We start from the raw sequence: 27,338 nt of genomic DNA, 5'->3' as shown, positions 1-27,338 counted from the left end.
TTTGGAATGGGATATCACACATTTTCATGACTAAATTAGATTGTTTTTATGTTCTCATTTATGAACTAAGGATTTATCGTTTTTGGCATTTGTCATTTTGAGTTTTTGCATAGATATTTGACGTCATACTGGACAGTTTTCCAGGATTTACCATTATGTCATTCTTTAACCACTTAAGCCCCAGACCATTTTGCTGGCTTAAGACCAGAGCACTTTTTGCGATTCGGCACTGTGTCGCTTTAAAGCGGGACTGTACTGGGGAAAAAAATATTAAAAGCCAGCAGCTATAAATACTACAGCTTCTGACTTTTAATAAATGGACACTCACCTGTCCCGGGGTCCAGCGATGCCGGCAGCCGAGGCCGATCGATCGCTCGGCTCTCGGCTGCTGCCGCCACCATTCTAGGTGAGGGAATCAGGAAGTGAAGCGAATCGGCTTAACTTCCCGGTTCCCTACTGCGCATGCGCAAGTCGCGTAGCGCAATAGGAATTGTCCGCACTGTCTCTGGGACCCGTGTGTGTCCCAGCAGACAGCGCGGCAGGACAGGAAGAGGCAGACTCCCACGGGAGTCTATGCCCGGAAGTGGGTGTAATTACCTGTCTTTGACAGGTATCTCCACCCCCCTCCCCCCTGAAAGGTGCCCACCGGAGGGGGGGGAGGGTTCCGATCAGCGGAAGTTCCACTTTAGGGTGGAACCCCGCTTTAAGTGACAATTGTGTGGTAGTGCGACGTGGCTCCCAAACAAAATTTACGTCCTTTTTTCTCACAAACAGTGCTTTCTTTTGGTGGTATTTGATCACCTCTGCGTTTTTTCTTTTTTGTGCTATAAACCAAAAAAAAGAGCGACAATTTTGAAAAAAAAAAAAAAACACATTATTTTTAACTTTTTGCTATAATAAATATCCCCAAAAAAGATATAAAAAAAAAAACAAGTTTTTTCCCCCTCAGCTTAGGCCGATATAAAATTCTTCATATCTACATATTTTTGGTAAGAAAATCACAATAAGCGATTATTGATTGGTTGGCGCAAAAGTTACTGCATTTACAAAATAGGGGATAGTTTTATGGCATTTTTATAAAAAAAAATTTCTACTAGTAATGGCGGCGATCAGTGATTTTTATTGTGACTGCGACATTATGGTGGACACATCGGACATTTTGGGGACCATTGTCATTAATACAGCAATCAGTGCTATACAAATGCACTGCTTCCCGTGTAAATGACACTGGCAGTGAAGGGGTTAACCAGGCAGTGTAGGGGTAAAGTGTGTCCTGGGGCGTGTCTCTAACTGTGGGGGGCGTGGCTGTGTTTTACAGATCACTGATTCAATCACAGGGAGCAGAGATCAGTGTCACTTGTTGCTAGGCAGAACGGGGAGATGCTGTTTACAATCGGCATCTCCCCGTTTCCTGAGCCTTTAAATGGTCTCTCAGTCTGGTTTAGTAGGTTAAACAATCAGGGGCTGACTTGACAGTTGTCCAGAAGACACCCTCCACAAAGAGAGTAAGTCACAAAAGGTCATTGCTAAAGCAGCTGGCTGTTCAGATAGTGTTGTATCCAAGCATATTAATGGACAGATGAGTGGAAGAAAAAAAGCGTGGTAGAAAAAGGTTCACAAGCAACAAGGATAACCACAGCCTTGTAATTATTGTGAAGCAAAGGCCATTCAAGAATTTGGGGGAGATTCATAAGGAGTGGACTACGGCTGGTGTCAGTGCTTCAAGAGCCACCACAGACAGACATATCCAGGACATGGGTTACAACTGTCGCATTCCTTGTGTCAAGCCACTCCTGAACCAAAGACAACGTCAGCAGAGTCTTACCTGGGCCAGGAGAAAAAGCACTGGACTGTTGCCCAGTGGCCCACAGTCCTCTTTTCGGATGAAAGAAAATTTTGCATTTCATTTGGAAATCAAGGTCCCAGAGTCTGGAGGAAGTGTGGAGAAGGCACAGAATCGAAGTTGCATGAGGTCCAGTGTGAAGTGTCCACAGTCAGTAATGATTTGGGGAGCCATGTCATCTGCTGGTGTTGGCCCACTGCATTTTATCAAGTCCAAAGTCAGTGTAACCCTCTACCAGGAAATTCTAGAGCTTCCTTCTGCTGACCAGCTTTATGGAGATGCCGATTTCATTTTCCAGCGGGACTTCGCACTGGCCCACACTGCCAAAAGTACCAATACCTGGTTTAATGATCATGGTATCACTGTGCTTGCCTGGTCAGCAAACTCGCCTGACCTAAACCCCATAGAGAATCTCTGGGGTATTGTCAAGAGGAAGATAAGACACCAGACCCAACAATGCAGACGAGCTGAAGGTTGCTATCAAAGAAACCTGGGCTTCCATAACCCCTCAGCAGTGCCACAGGCTGATCACCTCCATGCCACGCCACGCTAATGCGGTAATTCATGCAAAAGGAGACTCGACCAAGTATTGAGTGTATACTATACTGTACATGGACATACTTTTTAGTAAGCCAACATTTCTGTATTAACCCCCCACCCCCCCCTTTTTTTATTGGTCTTATGTAATATTCAAATTTTCTGAGTTACAGAATTTAGTTTTTTCATTAGCCTTAAATCATAATCAAATTTAAAAGAAAGAAATGCTTGAAATATATCACTCTGTGTTTAATATATATATATAATATAGGAGTTAATTTTTTTAAATTTAATTACTGAAATAAATTAACTTTTTGACGATATTCACATTTTTTTTAGATGCACCTGTATATGGCACAGTACACTAGAATACAATGGAACGCGATCGTTAAAGCAAAAATATACTGCATTTAAGCGCCACAAACCAAAAACGTTATTTCATTCATTGATAATCAAAGCAAGCTCCCATATCCATCCATATCTCCATGCTTTATTTTGCTTAGCAATCACTTTGAAAAACACCCCCTAGCATTTCTGGCTATGGCCATCTTGAGGCAAATGATCCCTGTAGAATTAAGTTCCTGGAATCCACTTGCCTTAGCTCAAGCATATAGGCAGAAGAGGCTGAGAAAGCCCCTCCTCCTCTACTGAAGACTCCTGGGATGTATGACATAATTTGCCTAGTCCTGGAAACCAGAAAGTATGTAAACAAATGTTAAAAAAAAAAAAAAAAAAAAAGTTTAAATATATAAATATGGTATACTTTTCTATTTACTAATGCCAGCAGCTTAAGGGTTTAAAATAGTCAATGTTGATTGTGGGAGTGAAGCTCCACTTTAAGATAGTTGAATATGCTTTGTTATTTAGTTCATGATCTTCTTCACTTTGATTTTGCTTGAAACATAAGGAATAAAACTGAAATCAAATCAATAGCCCGAATGCTACCAAACATAAAAGTAAAAGACTTTACCTCAAAGTGCTCTTTGACGGAGATTCCACCAACAGGTGGGCGAACTTTGCTGTACAACCTTAGTGCAAGTTGTCTGCCAGACTGAGCAGGGCTCTGTGGTCGAAGAGACACCTGTGTGTTTGTTGTGAAAAAAAATGCAAAGCATTATATCATTAGCAAAGAATTAATTTTAAAAAAAGGTGAGAATGAAAATGGATGGTCAGAAGGTGAGGAATGCCCACGGAAGGATCAATGCCCAGGTAATAGGGATCACACAAGGACTAAAAGAAATGTAAACGTTAAAATGTCAATTAGAAAAGATGAAATCAAACATGCTTCAGTGGCTTGCCTCTTGGAAGAAACCTTTAATTTGCTTGTCTTATGGCTAGTTCACACCAGAATGCAGTGTGGGAAAGGCGTCTTCTCTGGGCTCTTCTTGCACTGCATTTAAAACACATTTCCCTTTTGCCTTTGCAATCTAATGTGGGTACTAATACATTGTTAACGGCACTCCAAATGCAGATCGCAAAAGCTTTGCGTACGCCTGCACCAGAGCATGGTCCTGCAGTATCATAATGCGATTTGGTGCAGTGAGTTTTTGCAAAGTAGTCCATGCCCTACTTTTTGTGCGATCCAGTGAGGTGCACTGTCCATTCGAATGAACGCGCATTCCTGTACAATGCAGTGTGGTGCAATATTGCAGCCCATTTATCTCAATGAGCTGCAAATCATACCTGATCACACCAAAACATATGGCACTATGGTACCATGCGATCAGGTGCAGGCAAACGCACTGCATTTGCAATCTGCAATTGGGGTACTATTAACAATGTATTGGCACCCGCAGCAGAGGCAGTGCATTTTCAATGCGGCATAGGTTAACATGCATAGAACGCACCTTTCCCACACTGCTGGCTGGTGTGAACCAGCCTTAAAAGAGTACTAAGCCTCCACAAGAGTGAATAGAAACTGCAGGGTACATTCACACAGGATGAGCTTGAACATGGCACTCCAAAAAATTAACATTAAAACTGTTATATTTTACAGTAAACCTATTAAGATACAAAAATCTGTAAGCTGCCTTTGCTAACATCATCCTTAAAGTGGAAGAAAAGCCAAAGTCTAACTATTCTTAAAGAAAAATCCCCCCCCCCCCCCCCCCACACACACATACCTTCTACCAATCCTGCCTAATATATATTATATATAAAAATATTAATACGCAGCTATATTTAATCCACCACAGAAATGTGATTCAGCTTTGGACAGTTAGTGCTCAGCAATGGCTGGGCATTTCTGAAGTCGTCTATAGAGTCCCATGTCCCAGCTGTTGTTGGCGCTCCCTCATCTCCCCTGCAGGAGCCACTCACTGAGACAGAAGAGATAGAGCTGTGGGATCAGGTGACCAGACTTGATTAAAAATAGGCAAGCATACAGATCTTTTTTTACAGATTAGGCAGGAGGAGGGGGGAGGGAACATCTTTAAGAACAGATGTTAGGCTTTTCTTCCACTTTAAATTACATCAGCCTGCTCATCTATGGCTCCAATACTTTTTGAGTTACTTCATTAGTATGCAGTAGTGAAGTGCAAACACTGGAACTGCATACTTATTCCAGTTCAGTTACTCAAATAAATGAAGACATTGGAGCAGTTTGACAGTCAGGCAACTAGCAGTTTCAGAAGAAAATGCAGCAATGGTAGATCGAATATTGGCCATGCAGCTCCCCTTTAAAAAAGCTTAAAGTGGTTGTAAAGCCTAAGCATTTTTTACCTTAATGCATTCCTTTCATCAAGGTAAAAAAATGTTCAGGTGTCCACCCCCCCCCCCCTTGCTGGGGCACCAGGAGCCATTGGCTACTGGTGCTGTCAATCAAAGCCAGTGACAAGGAAGTGGGGTAGAGTCCCGCTGTCTGTGTCAATGGATGCAGTAGCGGGGCTTGGGTGTGAAGTGACTTCCCATGGAGGCACTGGACAGGGAGGAGGGGCCAGGAGCACCAACCATGATTCTGGGTTCCACGAGCCCCGCCCAAAATGACTCCCGTCACATCTCTCCCCTTTCGGCAGCAGACTTACACATGAGGAGACCCCAGAGAATCCCTTTAAGACTGTTTAAAATGTCTTAGATGAACCTACCGGATAAAGCTAAATGGTTAAGAAGCAGGTCCGAGATCCTTACCTTGTAAACTGCATTTGGTAGCAGATTGTTCATGGTGAACCAACCCAACTCCAAGAGATGTTCAGCTGTATCATCAGACTTATTTACCTAAAAAAAATAAAAAAAATAACTCATTTGTTTACCTGAGGAGACAAACAACTGCAGATTACGCTATATTCTATTAAACTTCTAACCCAGAACCAGCCTGGTGCCCTACTACCTGTAGGGAGAAGATTAACACTGATTTTAAAGCAAGAGAACATAGAACGGGGCAGGGCAGACATCTAGCACATTCATGTGAGTGCGGTAAGAAGACAGAGAGAGGAATTAATAGGTTCGGGGATAAACTAATTGTCAAGAGCACAACACAGAGGAAACCCTGGTCAAGGTAATGTGTTTCAAAGGCTGGGCCAATTTTGGTACTGTTATTTTTCAAACTGGCAGTGCTTCTGATTCACAATGCTAAGTCCTTCAATATATGAAAAGGAAAATAATGAACCCAAATGGTAATATAATTATCACATTCATTCCTTAGAGATACCATGCCAATTCATACTAGTCTAAGTTGTAGAAGCTGCTACAGGCAGCCATTTGTATTTACTTAGAACTTTCATTGTTAGATTGATGCTGGATATCAAAAGGACAGTTAGACAGCCCCTACCTGCCAAGTTAAAGGCCGAGTTCACCTTTCCATAAAAAATTATAAATGCACTTTTTTTTTCAGGTAAAAAAATGTGCATTTATTATTTTTTAGAACAGGAGCCTGCAAAGTATTGCACTCACGATCAGCAGATCACTAGTGCGATATCAGGCTCCTCCACACACTGCATACAACTCTGTTGTTGTCCGTACCACTGTATGGGCTGTCATTTTGTTTTCAGAGCTGTAGGCAGTGTAAATAAACTACAGGCGTGATCAGCCCACAGTTCACTCAAACTACAAATCTGTCTGCAGCAGAGGAATTTGTAGTTTATGCATTCACAGGAATCTGTGACTGTGTGGGTTGAGTTTTGCACAGCCTCACTATTTTTTAAAAAGTGACAGTGGGTGCAGGGAGAAGAATCCCCGTCTGCTGTCACACAGGAAGTGGGGGGGGGGGGAGGCTGGAGCTGGCACATGTTACAAGTTTCACCCACAATATGGGCAGAACATGTAGCATGTTCCAAAGGTGAACAAATACAGTAAAATATGGTTCCTCAAGATGTCGGTTTATAGATGCTCAGAATTCTAAAGCATACCTAGGCAAATGAAGCGCCAGCTTATTTCAGAAGGAAAAACAGTAAGTGACCAAATTATCCACAATATTGGTCAGTGGATAAGGTATGCACACTACCAGACTGACTTGTGTGGGTTTGGCCATCTGTACACAATATAGCCAATTCCAGAAGCTCTCTATATAAAATGCACAATATATTTTCCACTTTCACAGATAAACAGAAATGATAACATTTACGTTCCACTTAAAAGCCTTAATGGAAGGAAAATAGGGAATTAAACCTCTTCCCATCCAACCCGGTGTCACTTTAAATGGTTCTGAGCACGCAAGAAGACATGAAGGATCAGCGATCATGTGACCGCTGATTGTCATAGTAGTCACATGATCTGGAGCCAGTCCCACCAGCTACCAATTGTTAGTGGGGACCGAGAATTGTCCGACAGCTCAGTCTCTGTGCTGGAAGCATGCAGTGAACACACTCTTGGCACAGAACACAAAAAAACTGGTTGCTCAGTGACACACATGTGGACATTAAATGCATCCTTTTTCTACCGCAGTGATACACAGGTGGCAACAGGTTAATGTTTGCTCTAACCTTGCTATAGAGGAACCTCTGCAGCTCCAACTCTGCAATGCCGAGCTGTCCATCCTGCTCAGTGAGGCGCCACCGCGCCTGTGCAAAATAGAATTCTGTGCGACGAACCACGCTTACATCCTCTGGCTGTTTACGCAACTCCATTTTGTTTGCTCTTTGCAGTTGGAAGTCTTTGAAACACCTAAAATATAAGCCACCATTATGTTACCTAAACAGAAATTGAGTTTATGCTATTTCACTTAGGGGGGACATTTTAGTCATATTGCAAGTCATTTGGCTTTACACTCTTCTTTAAGTATTGCACCCCAAAAAATAAACAACAAGGGCATTCATGTGAACTTTACTAGTAGACTGGCGAGAAAAGCAGAATATCAGATTATGTTTAACACATAAAACAGGAGTAGGGCAGTAATCTTTAAAAAAAAAAAAAATAGGTTGTACTCAGTAACTACAAAGGTTGTGATGGTGTACTGACAAATAGTTTCAAATGTTACCTTACATGCCTAAAAGATACTAGAAAACACAGAAATCTTGCTTCTTGTTAAAAATTAATTACCTAATAAGGATGTTCAGCTCCTCACTCTTCTGCTGCAAGTCCATCTTCTCTTGGCAAAGCTGAGTCTGAAGCTTCTGGTGCTGTTCATGCAGCATATCATTTTTACTCTCATCATGCAGCCGCTGAAATAGACCACGTTTTGTTCTTTAGTTACTATTATGGAGGATGCAGAGGGAGTTTATTGCACTGGCAAACAGCAAACTACATGAGTCAATGATCGATATGCATCATAAATGCAAGAAACTAACTGGGCACCAATCCAAGCATCGGATGCCCACCTAAGGTTTTAAATAAGACTGTAAAGAAACACGTGTTTTAAAATTCATATCTGCAAAAAGGTGAACAAACTAGTACAATGGCCTTGCAGACATTTCTGCAAAGTAGCACAATATTCTAAGGCTATGTCTAACCCCTGTACGACTAAGGTTTTTAGTGCCTCTGGGGCAGAGGAAGGCACATTTCTTCAAAACTTTTGGCCACAGCTGTACTCCCACCATTTTTTCTGCACCGTGTCACAAAAAGAAATAAAAGGTGGGCAGATATTAGAACTCTTATACAGGCTTTTTAAATAAAAAATAAAAATCATCTGGGCTTTAGAGCACATAAATTTGCAACAGGAAATATTTTGTCTATACTATGGGATGTTTTCCAGATGGTTTGGGCCAGCAACGCTCACGCTTTATTATTATTCAGGGCACTCATCACAAGTTTGGAGCAGCAGGAAGGGGAAGGGGGCTAGTCAGAATTGTTGTTTTTCATGGGTTTTGGAATACTACACATTCATTTCCAACTGCCAGTTTATATTTAAGCTGAGAAGTATGCTTTAAAACAGTTTCCAGTTAGCATGACTTGATAATTGTGTTCCCAGGTAACAAATAGTGATTTGAACCTTCATTATAGAGTACATCTGCTTCTCCAGTAGGCGGATTTGCACCACATGTTGTCGGACAGCTTCCTGGAGGTGCAAGATACTGCTGCGCTGCTCCTCGGGGTTACTGGAAATCTCTAGCTGGAAACGCACTCTCTGCTTTTTCTCACTATGCTCCTAAGGTTGGTGAGAACAAAAAACAGAATGTCACTGTGTTCATTTATATTCGTAAATACATTTGATTCATTTCTTTGTAATTATAGTAGTCTTGTAGCCCACTTCTAACTGCATTGTGCTGCTCTGCCAAGCAGGACTAAAAATTAGCCAAGCAGGACTAAAAGTTAAATGAATGCACTTAAAATGCTTCATACCGTATATACTCGAGTATAGGTCGATCCGAATATAAGCCGAGGCCCCCAATTTACCACAAAAAAACTGGGAAACTTATTGACTCGTGTATAAGCCGAGGGTGAGACATCCCTGTGTCCATTCCTGTGTCCCGTCCGTCCCTGTGTCCCATCCGTCCCTGTGTCCCGTCCGTCCCTGTGTCCCGTCCGTCCCTGTGTCCCGTCCGTCCCTGTGTCCCGTCCGTCCCTGTGTCCCGTCCGTCCCTGTGTCCCGTCCGTCCCTGTGTCCCGTCCGTCCCTGTGTCCCGTCCGTCCCTGTGTCCCGTCCGTCCCTGTGTCCCGTCCGTCCCTGCCTACCTGTGCCAATCTGCAGCCTCTGTGTGCCATGCTCTCCTCGTCTGACAGACGGCGGCCATTCCTCTGTTCAAAAGCCGCGCCTCCCTGTCTGTGATAGGCGGAACACTCAATTTCCCAGCAGTCAGTGTTCCACCTATCACGGACATCCTCTCATCCTCGTCCGTAGTATGAGAATGAGCGGATGTCCGTGATAGGCGGAACACTGACTGCTGGGAAATTGAGTGTTCCGCCTATCACAGACAGGGAGGCGCGGCTTTTGAATAGTAGAATGGCCGCCGTCTGTCTGCACGACACGCTGATCGGGCAGGCAGACGGCGATGACTCGAGTATAAGCCGAGGGGGGCACTTTCAGCCTCAAAAAAGAGGCTGAAAATCTCAGGTTATACTTGAGTATATACGGTAGTTAGTTTGTTCCAATCTAGTAAACGTGTCCGTTCCTTAAAGAGTGACTCAATTTTTGTTCTCTGTGATCTATTTACAGTGCAGGGATTTAAAAAAAAACTTTGGTGCAGACTGCTCTTTTGTTATTCTGAAAAAAATAGCTGTTTGTTTCTCTGTGTCCATGTGGAAAGTGAGTGTAATGGAGCTCTAAAATAAACATCCATCGAGGTATTAAGGAAAGTGGCAAGGTCTGCATCCTCAGAAGTGATTTCCCTTTTGGAGTATCTCACAAAAAAGGAAATTTTTGTTGCAGGAAATGCCCAAAGTCTGATTGTATCTTAGTGCAGACTTTTGGGGAAATCGGTAAGCCAATCGCACAAGCACAAAATTACATATCTGGGGGCAGGGTGAATTCTGTACATCATCTGTGTACAGATTGCCTCCAGGTTTATGGCATATTGCATTTTATTTTACAGAAAATTACAGAGCTGCAAATTGAAAACAAAATCTAAATTTTTAATAACCATCAATTACAATATGACTTGTTCAGCTACTGCATATGCTATATTCATTTTTTTACAACGCTATTTTTTTCCCCACTAAAGTGGCATTACCCTTTAAATGGGTTTACTTGGAACAGGTAATGCCATGGTGTGCAGTGAGGAAATTCCCTACAAAGCCATTGTCTCGGGCTCTAATAATAAAAACACTCACGCACCTTACGCTTTGGCTCCACATGTAGAAGCAAGTTGTTGACTATGTCCAGGATCATGGCATACTGTGCTGGATTTGTGGAGATCTCCAGGTGTTGGTGTTTAAGGGTAAATGTATCTGCAGCAGCTACACATAATACATAAACACAATTTTTGGTTGCACACATTATACATTATGTCACACACTAGCACATACAAACAGGAAAAGACCATTTGTGCTTAAAAAAAAAAAAAAAAAATAGCAACGCTGGTCGAGTTAATAAAAATAATTCTACTAACTTGTCAGTATTATGCTTGCAACGAGGATAAATACATTACATTTGCTGGTTACAATCTCTGCACTTTGACAAATCCAAACATTGTACATGTGCAAAACAGTGTAAAAGGGCTCTTAAAGCACTTGGACTTTCACATTGGGATTGCAGATGAAGCTTTTTTCAAGTGCTTTACATGCGCTTTTTTTAACGCTAAAGCGCCTGAAAAACGCCTGCAAAAACGCCCCAGTGTGAAAGGGGTCTCACAGTTCCAGCAGCCAGGCCGAGTACTGCCGTTTACGTCAGACGGGGAAGAGAGGCAGAGCCAAGGAGTCACATGATCGCAGGAAAACGCTGTTATTGGTACAGATAAGCACATCTATTTTACAACACAGACACAGAGGAACTTATTGTTATAAAACGGAGGGGATGGGAGCTTAACATTAAATATGAAAGCAGCAAGAGTTTGGGGGGGAGGGGGTGCATGGGGAGGATGGAGGAGAGGAGACAGATAGCATAGGCTGACAGAGTCACGAACGCCAAGTTGTCAGGGCTCAGCAGCCCTGATATATCGGAGTCAGTGTACAGGGGAAGGGTATAGCTAGGCCGGTTTAGACACCTATTACAGGTGTTACAGGGGGCCAAATGGCACAGCACTAGCCCTGTGCTGTATAACATGTTTTAAGGTAACATGATCTGTTTTTTTTGGGGGGGTTAACAAACTCTTTAAGCAACAAACATCTTCCCCTTCTTCATTTTCTATATAACAATTCAGTAGATTAATACAAATTTGGATGTCTGGAAACACGGCATTCTTCTTATCAGGCTCTCTTGCCATCAAAACACTGCAAAAAACACAGGCTTTTTCCAAAGCATTGAAATCTAGTACCTTGCACAAAAAAATTGAAAACATACCTTCTTGTCCTTTGAGTAAGTCTTCCTTCTCTGGGTGTGAAGGTGTTGAAGGTGGTTTGATCTGCAGAGCCAGCTCTGGGTCAATATCATGACTGTAGCTGATGTAATACATATGGCAATTACAACGGGAGATTATTCTCTGGACCTGCTGGTTTTGGTGGGCTTCCGTCGGCTGATTGCAGTCTGTTATATGGATAGACAAACAGAAGAAATGGATTTAAAAGTTTTTCATTTTATTACATAGCAATAAAAAGTGTTAATATGGTTCTGACCTGTAGTTGTGTTGACCATGCCTCCAACAGCCTGACCACTCTCCATCAGCTCTTGCACAGTGTCCAGATTCCTGTGACGGTGTTCCTCAATGTTTTTCACCTAAAAGGGAATGAGCAGATACTATATTTTCCATTGACAATGAAAAGCTCTAAGTGAAAAGGCTGCACAGCAAAACCTATAAAAAGCCACACATCACAGAAAAAAATTAAATGAGCTGAAAACGACTGGTTCCGCAATTCTGGGACTTCCTTATTAAAGTGACTTTATAAGATCTCCAGTCTCCTGTGTAAAAATTAAAAGTCGGCAGATACAAAAACTGTAGTTGCTGACTTTTAATATAAAAACAGCCCTGTCCAGGGATCCAGTGCAATCCTCACCAGGGCTAGTTCTTTAATAGTGCTCGGGTTCTCGCCACTAGCAAATTAGCTGTGGGCACCTGCCTGTGACAGGTTTCGAGCTTACTCATGCGCTAACGTGTCCCAGAACACTGAGAGGAAGGTTAGGGGGGGGGGGATTGCACATACCGCTGTTATATTTAGAGCAGGTTAGGTGGATCGGGGACCTGACAGGCAGAGAGGGGAGAGCAGAGGGGGGGGGGGGGGAGACATAGGGAGACACAGGAGAGCAGGCTGCGGATGATGGAGGCACGTACTCTGACCACGGTATGAGCAGCCCTGATTATCGTGGTCAGTTTACAGGAGGGAGGGTATAGTCGGCCAGGATCACCCAGGTAATTTCAGGTGATACGGGGGGCCAAATTAAACAGCACAGGAACTGTGCTGTATAACATGCTTTAAGGAAACAGGATGAATATATTTTTTTTGTGGTTATCAAACGCTTTAAATAGTTATTTGTTCAGGACAGAAAAAAAGCAAAGGAAGGCAACTGCACCAAACTCAGAAAAAATGCTGCAATGCACATTGATCACCCAGAGCATAGTCATGTCCATATGGTTTCATTTAAGTTATTATCATATATTTTATAGCATCGGCTGACTGATCTGGGAGAAGGGCTTCTGGAAGCTGATATGGGCTCCTGGATGACATGCAGGCCACAGCTCATGTGAGTACTGGGCCTCAAGCCTCCAATATGGCGGCAGTGTCCCAGCGAGACAGTGCTGACCCTGAGCCCACATTAAGTGACATTTTTACTGCAGTGACCACCTGCAGCTCTTCTACTGCTAATCTAACAAGGGAGGTGAAGGGTATGAAGGTTGAAATATCCCTAATCAGGCATGACATGCAGAAAATGCGGGAGTGCACCTCTGCTCTGGAGGGACGCCTTGGTACATTAGAGGATTAGTGGCAGCCTCTGCAGAGAGATGTCAAACACCTTTGGCCGAGACGCATTTTCGTCTATGTTCACGGTGGAGAGGGCGTACCGGGTCCCAATGAGGCCACCACAACAGGGTGTACCACCGTGCCCCTTTTTGTTCCATCTTCTGAATTACAAAGACAGAGATGCCATACTGAATAAAGCTAGAGCAGCTGGTATCCTGAAAATGGACAACGGCAAAGTTTCCCTATTTCCAGATTTTTCGGCAGAGGTATAGCAGGAGAGACCCAAATTCATGGATATAAAGAATAGACTGTGTCCCCTCAACGTCCAATACTTAATGCTCTATCCTGCAAAGCTGAAGGTCATTGCCAATGGCACCTCACACTTTGAACATCCTGTGGCTGAAGTGCACTGGCTCGACAGAGGAACAGTACCTGGCACAACAACCCCCCTTAGGAACAGTGAGATGTCTCCGGTAATCTTCCTTGTTTCATGGGTGCTTTTCATGATAATTAGCAACCCAGCGGGGACAGTTCTAGCAGTTTGGTTACCCTACATTGCACAAAGTAACTGTTCTTTTACCTCAGTTCTGGTTCTGTAGCACAAACTGGTTCCTTGCCCCAGGGCTACATTCGTGCCCCCCCCCCAGGATGGTCCTGCGCTGAATCTTTCCCCTATACGTTTGGGGATGTTTTTGTTTTCTTAGGGCCCAGTTGGCCGAAAACCGTACTAACTCTGACCTCGTACATGCAATTCTCCCTTCCTCTCTCCCCTTAACTCCTTTCTCATCACAGGTGTGACATTTAATTGTTTTACCATCACTAACAATGATCCAAGCATCCACTTGGTGGCATAAGACTCTCATCATTGGTCTCTTGGTGAGACCGATATGTTCAGGTTCATACAGGATTTACCTCAGCCTAAAGCTTGATTTGGGTAATGTGGCAGTTAAATCCTATGGAGGAGGAGAACCCTTAAGCTTTTCCTCCATCTCCAACCGTGTCCAGGATGTTATCTAACACGCCGAAGGGTTTGTTATTTATGTCATGGAATGGAACAGGCATGGGGGACAAAATTAAGAGGGGCGCAATTTTCTAATATTTCAGTAGATTACAGCCTCATTTGATCTGTCTCCAGGAGATGCATCTGCAGCCTAACTCTGTCCATCTGCTGCGTTCTTGCAAATTCCACTCCATGCACTTATCTTACTCCGGAGGAGTCAGTGTGTTGATATCTGTCAATGTTTCACTTGGGTGTATTCAGCAGCGGATTGACAGAGAGGGCAGATCTGCAAGTCAAATGGTTTTACATGTATAATTGCAGCAATGTATATACCTCCGCCCTTCTCGGTGGACTCCCTTAAGAAACTAGCTCTATTTATGGCATTGCATCCTGATGTGCCGGTGATGGCATTGGGTGATTTTAACAACACCTTGGAGCCACACCTAGATAGATTGTCACTGACACCAAGACCTGCTAAGTCTGCACTGGTAAAGCCATTTTTGCCTCCCTGCTCTCCGAACTGGAACTTCATGATGTGTGGCGAGAGGCACGTACTGATAGATGCGAGTCTGCCTACTCAGCCACACATGGACTCTGGCGTATTGACCTAGGTCTTGGGAATGCGGTGCTTCTGCATCGTGTATGGGATTCAGCATATGAACCCCATCGACTCTCACTCCCCCTTTTGGGTAAGGCTAGATGTTACGGTACCTTTGGGTCAGCCACTGTGGAGAGTGGTTGACATTGCTCCCATCCCCTGACAACATTTTGCGTGCATTGATGGAGTTCTTCCAATTTAACAGACACTACGCTAGTGCGGCTGTGGTGTGGGACTCTCTCAAGGCATTCCTGAGGGGCTGCCTTATTTGGGAAATTACAGGTATCAAGAGGCGTTCAGGGGAGTGGAAGGATAGTGTATGCGCTGAGCTGCAGGGCAGAGAACAGGCAATGGTCACTGATCCTACTCAGTCTAATCATGAGGCTTGGACTGAGGCTCAATCCCTGTACAATTTCGTAATAATGTCCGCAGCAGAGAAGAAGAGATACTTCCTCCAGCAGATCTATTTTGAGGGGCGTGAAAACACTGGCCACCTCTTGGCTCTAGTGGATAGGGAACAGTGAGACTCCTCCACAATCTCAGCTATTCGGTCCACAGTGGGGGAGCTACACACCCTTAATCCTGATATACGGAATGATTGTCATCATTTCTACACTGACTTGTTTGCCTCCAAAACTAGATATGCTTCCTCCGAGTTAGCACTGTTCTTACAAAATTGTCCTTTTCCCCAGATTGCTGATGCTGAGAGATACAATTAACTTTCCAATTACCCTGGAAGAGCTGACAGAGGCTTTAGCGGGGGCCCCACATCATAAATCTCCGGGCTCTGACGGTCTGCCAGCCGAGGTATACTCTCGCTACGGCGATGTTCTTCTTCCACCCCTGTTGCAGGCCCTGCCTGAGGCTGTTGAGATGGGTTGTTTACCAGATCACATGCAGGAAGCCATTAGTGGTGCTTCCCAAGTCAGGTAAGGACAGACTTTTTCCGGATTCATATCGTCCGATTTCTTTATTGAACTCAGACGTTAAGCTACTGGCTCGAGTCCTGTCCACCAGACTCTCCAAGGTAATAGATGGTCTGGTCCATTGGGACCAATCTGGGTTTATTTCCACCCGATCCACTGCCGATAATATTCAGCCATTATTCATGAACCTGTAGGTGCCAGTAGATAATCCTGGAGGTAGGGCCATTCTGTCGGATTCTGTGGATGCAGCAAAGGCTTTTGACAGTGTTGAGTGGCCATACCTCCTGGAAACATTGGCCAGGTTTGGTCTGGGTGATCATTTCATAGAGGTGTGTGAGAGTTCTTTATTCAGCACTCAGAGCCAGACTTCGCATTAATAATACGCTCTCCCTGCCTTTCTTGTTGCATAGGGGCACTCATCAGGGGTGTCCACTATCCCCATTGTTGTTCACTCTGGTGATGGAACCTCTGGCAATACTGATCCGTAACACGTCTGGAGTGGAGGCGTTCTGCAGAGGTCCCTTGGAGGAATAGGTGTCTCTCTATGCTGATGACGCGCTAATTTATCTGGGGGATACTGCTGCCTCATTGCGAGCATTAATGGGGATTGTCATAGACTATGGCGGGTTTTCAGCTTTTACCATTAATTGGTCCAAGTCAATCCTAGTGCCCCTTGACCCATTAACAGATCCTCTACCTGAGCGAGCGAGCGAGCCAAATTACCATAGCGAGTAACTTTAGATATTTGGGTGTGATGGTATCACCAGACCCTGCTGACTGCCTTTGGTTAAATTTGGGCCCACTACTGGATAGACAGCGGGAAAAACGTAATAGCTGGTGGTGGGAAGGGTGAATCTAATAAAAATGGTATGGGCACCACAGCTCTGTGGATTTATAACAAATGGTTCAAATGCGTTGACTTCCTGATGCGAGATCAAATCTGGAAGAAGAAAAAGGCTAGGATCAGCTTTTTACTTACGGGAAAGATCGGGGAGGACTTGCAGTACTGGCCTCCCAAATTCAGCAATTGGCAGGGTGGGGTCGGGATGCAGGTGGGGATCCTGTAGCCAAATTGGTGACTATGTCTAACCCCGTACTGAAAGCTGCCTCCCATATGGAGATGGATATACCGAGTATCCCCTCTTCATCCCCAACAGGAGACCTCCTTAAGAAAGTATGGCGGGCATTCCGGGAAGCTCTATCAAAGGCCCACTAGTGTTTTCCCCTCTGTGGAACAATTCCAGATACCTGGAATTACATAGATTACAGGGATTCTCTTCTTGGAGACAGAAAGTGATTTGGTCCTTTACGCAGATCTACACAGGGACCATTCTGAAAACCTATGAACAATTATGCACGAAATTCATGCTACCCTCGAAAGATTTCTACCAGTATCTTCAACTTAGACATGCCCTGCAGACTCAACAAAAAACGCATATCTTAGCTGGATCATGTCTCCTTAAAATGAACTGGGGGAGGGGGGGGGGGGTGAATGACATTGGCAATATAGATGGGGAACAATGGGACATGGCCTTAGAATCGATACCCGCAGTCTCTCTTTCGGCCTCCCATAAGCTCTCGCAACTGTTTATTCTGCACAGAGCCTATCAGACGCCTGTACAGCTTCATGGCTGGGGCTGGAGAGACTCCCCCCTATGCCCAAAGTGCAAGGTGCAGCAGGGCGATTTCATACACTTCATTTGGAGATGCCTGAAACTCCACTGTTATTGGGTGGAGGTGTCCCACTATATCTCCAAACTTGTCCAGATACCTGTACCCCCGACTCTAGTGTGCCTACTAGGGGCAATAGATGTAGAGATGTACCCGAAGGGAATGTATTACATGATCACCAGACTGCTATATCTGGCTAGAAAACTCATAGCTTGATACTAGATGGTATCCACGGTTCCCACTGGGAAACAATGGATTATGTCAACTACCTTCTCCTTAGGGAACAACTGGCTTACTGTCGCAGGAATGCTGTATGAAAGTTCAACCTTATTTGGCAACCTTGCCCCACTGCAGTTGGTGAAGGACAGGCTCCTGCGGTAGTAACCCACCAAGAATACCAGAGAGGAAGGGAGAAAGGAAGATAAGGGAAATAGAAAACACAGGTTATGTTCTATTGTAGAGCACCAGACTCTGCACAATCCGACGGCTGACAAAGTGTTTAATACTGATTTTTACATCTGGTCTTGAGTGCTAATTGTTGGTTTAGTTGAAGATCACAATATCTGTAATGTCTCCTGTTGTTGCTCACTCCTTATCTATGTTTGGGACAATCTGTCATATGTGTTGTCTTTACCTATTTGACATAGTCAATGTAGGTTTCGAAAGAGCAACTTAAGAATAAAAAAGTTTTGTTTAAAAAAGAAAAGAAAAAAGAAGACATAAGTGGAGTTACTCTCCAACAGCCCGCATGGCATCTGGTCCCTTCTGCTGACTTCAAGCCAAGCATACTTATGTATCCTGGACCTCTTCCACAGGGCAATCGATGCATCCGTAGGGGGGATTGGATACCAGAGAAAGGAACAGCAGCTGCACCAACCATGCTGGTCACCCGCTGATAGGGCATCCAACCAGCGCAAACAACCGCCAATGGCTGGGCCTCCCGCTTGTCCAGGCATCCTCTGGATACATGTGCCATAACACTCAGTGACCCTGGAAGACTTCTGGATACCACAGGACGCTCCTGACATCCACACAGCTTTTTGAGGACCAAAAAGAAACTCACCCTGTAAATTTATGGGAGTGGGGTTTTGTGGGGGTAGGAGTGAGGACGGGGCAGCCCAAACGTATGCTGGCATGGAAGTCTTTCAGGAAAACAATATTTTTTACTTTGCTATAAAACACATCCAATAAAAAAAATAAAAATATAAAAAAATTCTTCAAAAACTTTGGCCAAAATATTATGCTGCATCTTTTTAATAATAAAAAAAAAAAAATCAATGTATAATGATTGGTCTGAGTGAAAACGTTAGAGCACCTACAAACTATGGGATTTATGCCATAAATCAGTGATCTGACACCAAGACTCCTGAGATGTACGACATCATTTCCCTAGGCATGGAAAACAAGAAGTAACTGAAAAAGTGTAAAAAACAAAAAATAAAAAGTAAATACGATATACTTTCCTATCTATTTATTAATGCTAGCAGCATAAGGATTGAAAATAATCAATGGTGGCAGGATATCATTTTGCATAGTAGCAGCTCACCAGGATTAAGATAATGTAAAATAAAAAAATGATCCCATACCTTTTAAAGACATATAACCTGTAATGTGAATATCTAATGAAGATGATGCTCACAAGTAAAACTATAACTAGAACAAAGTCTTACCTCCAACCAGCACTGGCCATCTTCTCCCTCATTCGGGCTGCTCTCGGTAGTAGCAAAGTACTGCATGCTGTCAAGCTGGCAGGTCCAAGATGTTTTCTGCTTTAAAGTGTCTCCATACCAGGATGGGTGGTGCTGGCACTGCAAAAGTTGGGCTTTTGCTGCAGACACAATCACACAGCCTTCTGTCTCAGCTCCTCGAAGCACCATCTGCAGACCCAGAAGTGCAATGTGTATGAGAGCATAGAAAGCTAGGATTTCTTTTATGGTAAATGGTGGAATGTTGTTCAAGATCAGGCCTTTTTTTAAATATTTTTACTTCAGTTAAGACCAGTATGGCCAATTCAAATTTTATAAAATATCCAAATTTCAAAACATTAATTGGACGATTGGGAGCTGGATGCTCAGGCCCCTAGCACAGCAACATAAGGGAACAATAGTGGTGCACTGAGCTAGATGAGAAGTAAGTGAAAGGGGAGTAAAAAACTTAGAGGGCTGTAATAAGTCAAATAAAATTCAGTCTGGGACAGGAGTCACTTTGGGCAGGGGGGGCCCATGGAACCCAGAATCCATTGGGGAGATTAGGAAACCCTCATTTCAGCTCCCCATGCACCTCTTATGTCTAAGTCACCCTGTGACTCTAATAGGGGCACAGGGTGACCGAGAAATCCAGTCTGATCTGTACTAATTGGACTCACTGTACAACCACACAGGAATGTTGAATATATATATATATATATATATATATATATATATATATATATATATATTAGTATATTTTCTCATATTGTTGTGTACTCTTTGCTGGGTCGGGTTGTGACTGTATTTCATTGTTCTATCTGCCTTGGATATTATGGGATGTGTAGGTGTGTTTGCTGTGAGGAGGGATTCATCCAACAGCTCTCCCTGCTGATTGGACAGTCTACCCTTGCCTGGAATGCAAGGGAGGGTAATTGTCCAGAGTATTACCTGTGTTTCAATAAACCATTCATGTTGAGCAAGCAAACAAGTGCTGCCTAGTTGGTGGTTGTCAGTGGTTGGAATATCTGATATCTATATTCAGACTGGGAGGAAGCGGTATATGACAAAGGCACTCAAGCGGAGTGTGGGACGTTTCATTGTCTTTAAAATCAAAGGACAGTCCTTGAAGAAACCATCCAGGGCTACACAGTGGCTGTCAGCTTGAAAGATAAGAAGTGGCTCTTTAGAATATCAAAGGGGAAAAAAAGCAGGGCCCACTAAGTGTAGTATAAGAACAACACGTTTATTGTGAAGTTGAACAACTCGCATATAGAGGATTTTGAGCATAGCATATCAGTGTTAGTATTACGCTGTGTCCCTGTGGGTCTCAGGCAAACCAGCAAGATGCATGCTCCGAACACGTGTCACTCCCCCCCCCCCTGACGTCACGACCGGGATCACGCCCGAGCGGTCACTGGAGTGTCATTGTGCAGCTGCCTACCTAGCCGGGGAGTGCTTGTTACCACCAGCGTGGCTGCAGCATCCTGCTGGCTTGCAGGAGAGCCACAGCAGGACTGACCCAAGGACACAGTGTGATACTACCACTAGTAGGCTATGCTCAAGATCTTCTATTTGGGAGTTGCTCATCTTCAGAATAAACGTGTTGTTCTTGTATACTTATACTACACTTAAGGGAGCTGTTTTCTATCCCTTACAGTAACATGAAAGCTGAAAGAATCTTTAGCTGCAACTCAGGGTTTCTCTTTGCTTCAGGCGGTCAAGCAGAGCAGGGGGGAGTGAAAAAAAAAAAAAAAAAAGAAGAGTATATACAGCTGGGGAGGGTGGGGAGGTCCTTCAGAAAAAAAAATTAAAAGTCAGCAGCTACAAATACTGTAGCTGCTGACTTTTAATATTAGGACACTTACCTGTCCAGGGATAACCACCAATGTCAGTACCTGATTTTTCCATCGTCTCTCAGGTGCTGCCACCGGCATTGCTTGTAAGGGAAACCGGGATTGAAGTCTTGCAGTTTTATTGCTGGTTCCCTACTGCACATGCACTAAGCACACCGCGCTTTGTCAATGGCCTGGCTGGATGGGAAGAAGGGGGCCGAACTTCTGTGGTGTGATTACCTAGAACTGGGAGCGGGTACCCGTCAAAAAATGGTAACTGCCCCCCCTCCCCCTCCCACCAGAAAGGTGCCAAATGTTGCACCAGAGGGGGGGAGGAGGCAGATAAGCAGAGCTTCCACTTTTGGATGGAGCTCCACTTTAAGTGCACACATTGCTTTCCTTTCATAGACAAAGCACAAGGTTACTTTAAGGCTGCCCTCCCCATTGCACTTTTTTTCTACAAGTTGAGTTTATAGCACTAAAGCTCTATAAAGGATAAATTCAGCAATACAACATTACCTGACAGTTTACCAGCTCAATAAGCCAGTTGTGATTATAGATGTCCGTGTCCTGACAGGCAGCTTTTCCACATAACTGCTCACTCACACCAGAATCCTCTTCAGTAAAAACGACAAACTTATCCGTTTCCTCAATCAACTTCTGTAGCATGTCGGCTCCTAAAGAAGGAGAAGGACAGAAATGAATAAGAATACAGCTGCAACGGAGTCAAACCCTATGTGGAATCCAATATTTATTACATTTATACATTGAGCATCACGCTTGTCTGCAGTGACTGTGCATTGTGCACAAACCAACCACACACTAAAGTTCTGAAGAGGGGGCTAGGTGATTTTAATGCACTTTAGGTACAAATGCAGCAATAGCACATTTTTGACGAGGGAATGGGGTGTAGCGCTATGTAGCTCAATTACTCACCAGCTTTTTTGGAGAGGTAGGGTTACCCCAGAGACCCCGTTTCACATCCCACCCTGGATATGACACCAACGGGTTTACATCATGCCATTTTGTAACTAAGCTCATTCTAAAATCTTTATCCTGGGAGAATCCAGCAGTAAGCAAATACTCTATAGCACAGCATAAAGCAATATACTACAGCTCTGTTAGAGGGATTTCAAGTGACTAAAACGAATGCTGTTTTAATGCTCTAAAGTATTCAGAAACCAAATTACTAAATTGAATGCCATTTTCAAAGAAATTCGTTATTTTTTGAATGACTTACCCTTTTACGTGATTTGGAGAGTGTACACTTAATATTTGCTGCAAGCTGGCATTCAAACCAATAGAACCAGGTTAAAAAAGAAAAACAAAAAAAGGTTACCCTAGTTGCAGGTATTTAACTCTGGACAGAGAAAAACCTTTTATGGCCCAAATATACATTTTATAAACTGTAAATGCTCGGTTTACAAACCAATTGCCACAAGTTGGGACGCTGTATAAAATCTACATAAAAACAGAATGCAACGATTTGCAAATCTCATAAACCCATATTTTATTCACAATAGACAATAGAAACCATAAAATGTTTAAACTGAGAAAATGTACTATTTTAAAGCAGACCTTCAGCGAAGATGATCCCGCCTGTCCATCCCTTCTCTCTTGCTCTGCAGAAATAGGGCATTGCTTTTTTTTTTTTTTAAGAGTCCACCTCGTCTCCCAATACATGTCACTCGTCTTAAGCAAATGACGTGCACACTGCAAGCTGTGTCTCCCAAGATACGTACATCAAATATCCCAGGAGGCATATCATTTCATTCAAGAACAGGAAGAGGGGGCAGGCCTGTAGGCACCTCTTGGAGAGGCATGTCCACCTCAATGACCTCAGAGAGAACATGGAGGTGCAGGACAGAGCTGTGGCTGGGCATGTGATGATCTCAGGGGGAGAACGCTGTATCCACTGGATGGCTAAGTATCTTAAATGTGCAGATACCACCATTAGGTAAGCAGGGACCAAAAAGAAGAAAAAAAATTATATATATATTATATATATATATATATATATATATATATATATATATATATAATCTATCCTCCCTAAGAAAAAAAAATGTATGGCAACACATCTGAAAAAAGTTGGGACAAGGCCATGTTTACCATAGTGTAGCGCCCCCCTCTTCTTTTAACACTACTCTGTAACTGTCTGGGAACTGTGGAGACCAATTGCTGTATTTTTGGGAGAATTTTTGTTGTCCCAGTCTTGCCTGATATAAGATTCTAACTACCCAACCCATCTGGGTCTTCTTTGTGATACTTTTTGTTTCAAGATGCACCATTTATTTTCAATTGATGAAAGGTCTGGACTGCAGACAGGCCAGTTAAGCACCCGGACGCTTCTACTACAAAGCTATGCTGTTGTCATAGATGCAGTATGTGATTTAGCATTGTCCTGGTGAAATTTGGAAGGCCTTCCCTGAAAAAGACATTGTCTGGATGGGGGCATATGCTGCTCTAAAACACAGGTCATATTTCTGACCTGTTGCCAATAAATGTAATTAGTTGCAGAATGTTCTTCCAGCTTCTTCTTGTTTCTATCACTTACTTCGTCAGCTTTATGTTGACCCATCCCAACTTTCTTGGGTTATGTTGTTGCCATCATTTTCAAAATTTACTTATTTTGTTTCTTTAACCACTTCCCGACCGCCGCACGACGATGTACGTCGACAGAATGGCACGGGCAGGCATAAGGGCTTACATGTACGTCCTTGCCTTCCCGCGGGTCGGGGGCCCGATCGGGCCCCCGCCCGGTGCCTGCGGCGGTCGGTATTCGTTCGGGAGCGATCCGGGATGAGGGGGCGGCCATTCATTCATGGCCACCCCCTCGCGATCGCTCCCGACGAATAGAAATCCTTTGTCACATCACTTCCTCTCCTGTAATGTAAACACAGGAGAGGAAGTGATGTAATCTCTCCTCCGTGTCGGTATTTTTCGTTCCGACACCGAGGAGAGAGGATCGGTGAGTTGCACCAACACGACACTACACAGTAGAACATGCCAGGCACACTCACACCCCCCCGATCACCCCCCCAATTACCCCTGCCCCCCAGTCACAGTGACACCAATGTAATTTTTTATTTTATTTTTTTTGCATTGGTGTCATTTGTGACTGTAATAACTGTTAGGGCAGTTAGGGTTAGCCCCCTTTAGTTCTAATGTACCCCCCTAACCCCCCCAATAAAGGTTTAACCCTGTGATCACCCCCCGTCGCCAGTGTCACTAAGGCTGGGTTAACATTGCAGCGGTTTATGAGAACGAATGTGATTCGCACCGCACTGCAGTGCAAATCACATCCGATCTCTGTGCGATTCGAGTTCAGCCATACAGATAGTATGGCTGAATTTGCATCGCACCCGCCGCAAATTCGCACGGGACCCTTTTTTTGGCCCGCAGCAGAATCGGATCGCATGGGTGTTCACACCATGCGATCCGAGTTTGCAGATCGCACTGCGATATGCGAACTGATCTGGGGGTGTCATTAACATTTCACTGACACTCCCAGCAGTTTGCATAGGGCAGTGTGAACTGCCGCCGGGAGGCATGCGATGCGGGAACCCGCCGCGGATTCGTGGCGTTCCCGCATCGCTCCAGTGTGAACCCAGCCTAATAAGGGATCGTTTTTCTGATCGCTGTATTAGTGTCACAGGTGACGCTAGTTAGGCAGGTAGGTATTTAGGTTCGCCACAGCTTTTTATAGCGCCAGGGACCCCCATATACTACCGCATAAAGCCCCCTGATTGCCCCCTAGTTAACCCTTTCACCAGTGATCACCATATAACTGTTACAGGTGACGCTGGTTGGTTAGTTATTTTTTTATAGTTTCAGGGCACCCGCCATTTATTACCTAGTCTTACTAGTGTACCCCTAAATTTAGGGGTGTCTACTTTCCAAAATGGGGTCATTTGGGGGGGGGTTTGTGCCATCTTGGCATTTTATGGCCTTCAAAACTGTAACGCCCTTAGAAAGCCTGAAGGCGGTGCTTGGTTTTCGGGGCCCCGTACGCGGCTAGGCTCCCAAAAAGTCCCACATATGTGGTATCCCCGTACTCAGGAGAAGCAGCAGAATTTATTTTGGGGTGTCATTTCACATATGCCCATGGCATGCGTGAGCAATATATCATTTAGTGACAACTTTGTGGAAAAAAAAAAAAAAGTTTGTAATTTTCCCGCAACTTGTGGCAAAATATAAAATATTCCATGGACTCAACATGCCTCTCAGCAAATAGCTTGGGGTGTCTACTTTCTAAAATGGGGTCATTTGTGGGGGTTTTGTGCCATCTTGGCATTTTATGGCCTTCAAAACTGTAATAGGTAGTGAGAAGTGAAATCAAAAATTTATGCCCTTAGAAAGCCTGAAGGCGGTGCTGGTTTTCGGGGCCCCGTACGTGGCTAGGCTCCCAAAAAGTCCCACATATGTGGTATCCCCGTACTCAGGAGAAGCAGCAGAATTTATTTTGGGGTGTCATTTCACATATGCCCATAGCATGTGTGAGCAATATATCATTTAGTGACAACTTTGTGTAAAAAAAAAAAAAAAAAATTTTTTGTCATTATTCAATCGCTTGAGGCAAAAAAATAAAATATTCAATGGGCTCAACATGCCACTTATCAATTTCCTTAGGGGGTCTACTTTCCAAAATGGGGTCATTTGGGGGGGTTTTGTACTGCCCTGCCATTTTAGCACCTCAAGAAATGAGATAGGCAGTCGTAAACTAAAAGCTGCGTAAATTCCAGAAAACGTACCTTAGTTTGTAGATGTGACAACTTTTGCGCAAACCAATAAATATACAATTATTGACTTTTTTTTTACCAAAGACATGTGGCTGAATACATTTTGGCCTAAATGTATGACTAAAATTGAGTTTATTGGATTTTTCTAATAACAAAAAGTAGAAAATATCATTTTTTTTTCAAAATTTGCGGTCTTTTTACGTTTATATCGCAAAAAATAAAAATCGCAGAGGCAATCAAATACCATCAAAAGAAAGCTCTATTTGTGGGAAGAAAAGGACGCAAATTTTGTTTGGGTACAACATTGCATGACCGCGCAATTACCAGTTAAAGCAGCGCAGTGCCAAATTGTAAAAAGACCTCTGGTCATTTACCAGCAAAATGGTCTGGTCTGAAAGTGGTTAAATGGTACATTTTCTCACTTAAATAGTTCATTAACACTGGCTTAAAAAATAACACTGCTCTTGGCAGAAATAGAAGTGCTAATTTTGTACTGTTTTGTACTAGCGTTTAGGAGAATTTAGAGCCCTTTTCTGGCACGCTGGTGGTAAGCCATATTTCGTGGGCAATGGCTGGTGTTGGTGCTTCAATCATCATGGCCCCATGGTGTCAGGGTGATTGAGGTGCATTGTTTCTATTGTTACATTGTAAAATATAATGAAGTGGTTCAACTCACCATAACGCAGAATCAGTGGGAGCCCTGGATGTGTCACTTGCCCTATCTCCTGCCACCAGATGCAGCGTGTCACTTGCCAACGTCGCCTATCACCAGATTCAGCATGTTGCTTGCCACAGTCACCTCATCCCAGATGTGGATTGTCACTTGCCACTTTCACCTGGCAGCAGATGTGGATTGTCACTTGCCACCATTCGCAGATTGTCACTTGCAAAGTCACCAGCCGCCAGATGTGGGTTGTCACTTGCCAAATGATGTGGATTGTCACTTGCCAAATGATGTGGATTGTCACTTGCCATGCCAGCTAGTGCCACCAAATGTGCACTGACACTGCATTGCTGGCAGCACTGGTCCATTTAGTGAGGGCAGGAGAGCGGTGATGCGGGGCAGGCAGTGAGAGATGATGTCATCTTGCTGCTCCCCACCGCACCTCCGACACTAAAGCAAGGGTGTGTGTGGCTGCAAAGTTGAGCTCTACTGATGACAGGAAGCAAGTGACCTTCACTCCACCTTGATGTGAGGGTGGAAGAGTGCTTTCTGTGGCGGACAGTGAGAGATGGTGTCATCTCTCTGCTCCCCGCCGCACCTTGCTCCCACATTGAAGAGGCCCGGCTGTGAAGAGCGCTGATGTGGAGTGGGCGGAGAGAGATGTCATCTCTGCTTGTCCACCCGCTCACTTCTCTCATCTCCTCCGCCTGTCTCTTGCAGCCAGCTCACCCACCGCAGCAGCTGCACCCGTGACCCGCTGGTAAGGCAGGGACCCTGCGGCAAGAGACTCGGGGCTATGGGCCCCAGATTCGGGGCAATAGCTCCAATAGCCACCCCCTAGCGACGCCCCTACCTCTAAATGACCTAATGTGCATGGACACATTGGATAACATTAGTAGCTTTTACAGGCAAAATGCTAAACTCTTTTTAAGCCAGTGTGCATGGACCCCAAACATTTGATATTTTCTACTGCAAAT

The 27,338-nt window shown here is 44.0% G+C and overlaps 1 protein-coding gene across 5 annotated transcripts in view; it reads right to left on the bottom strand.

Annotated features, from left to right (window-relative positions):
* BLTP2 (bridge-like lipid transfer protein family member 2) overlaps positions 1-27,338 on the bottom strand; it is a 122,605-nt gene that overhangs the window by 13,654 nt on the left and 81,613 nt on the right. For all 5 annotated transcript variants that reach the window (XM_077480417.1, XM_077480418.1, XM_077480420.1 and 2 more), the window contains 10 exons: positions 21,475-21,632; positions 19,106-19,312; positions 11,960-12,059; positions 11,688-11,870; positions 10,524-10,645; positions 8,742-8,897; positions 7,853-7,974; positions 7,297-7,477; positions 5,507-5,593; positions 3,351-3,461 (listed from right to left, as the gene is read on the bottom strand). In XM_077480417.1, the coding sequence (XP_077336543.1) occupies positions 3,351-3,461; positions 5,507-5,593; positions 7,297-7,477; positions 7,853-7,974; positions 8,742-8,897; positions 10,524-10,645; positions 11,688-11,870; positions 11,960-12,059; positions 19,106-19,312; positions 21,475-21,632 (1,427 nt within the window). The remainder of the gene's footprint in view (positions 1-3,350; positions 3,462-5,506; positions 5,594-7,296; positions 7,478-7,852; positions 7,975-8,741; positions 8,898-10,523; positions 10,646-11,687; positions 11,871-11,959; positions 12,060-19,105; positions 19,313-21,474; positions 21,633-27,338) is intronic.

This window comes from Lithobates pipiens, unplaced genomic scaffold (assembly GCF_037356315.1).
Source record: "Lithobates pipiens isolate NorthernLeopardFrog02 unplaced genomic scaffold, aLitPip1_a1.2 Scaffold_16, whole genome shotgun sequence".
Taxonomy (NCBI): Eukaryota; Metazoa; Chordata; class Amphibia; order Anura; family Ranidae; genus Lithobates; species Lithobates pipiens.
Note: the sequence above shows the minus strand (reverse complement) of the source record. Positions and strands in the feature narration are given on the sequence as shown.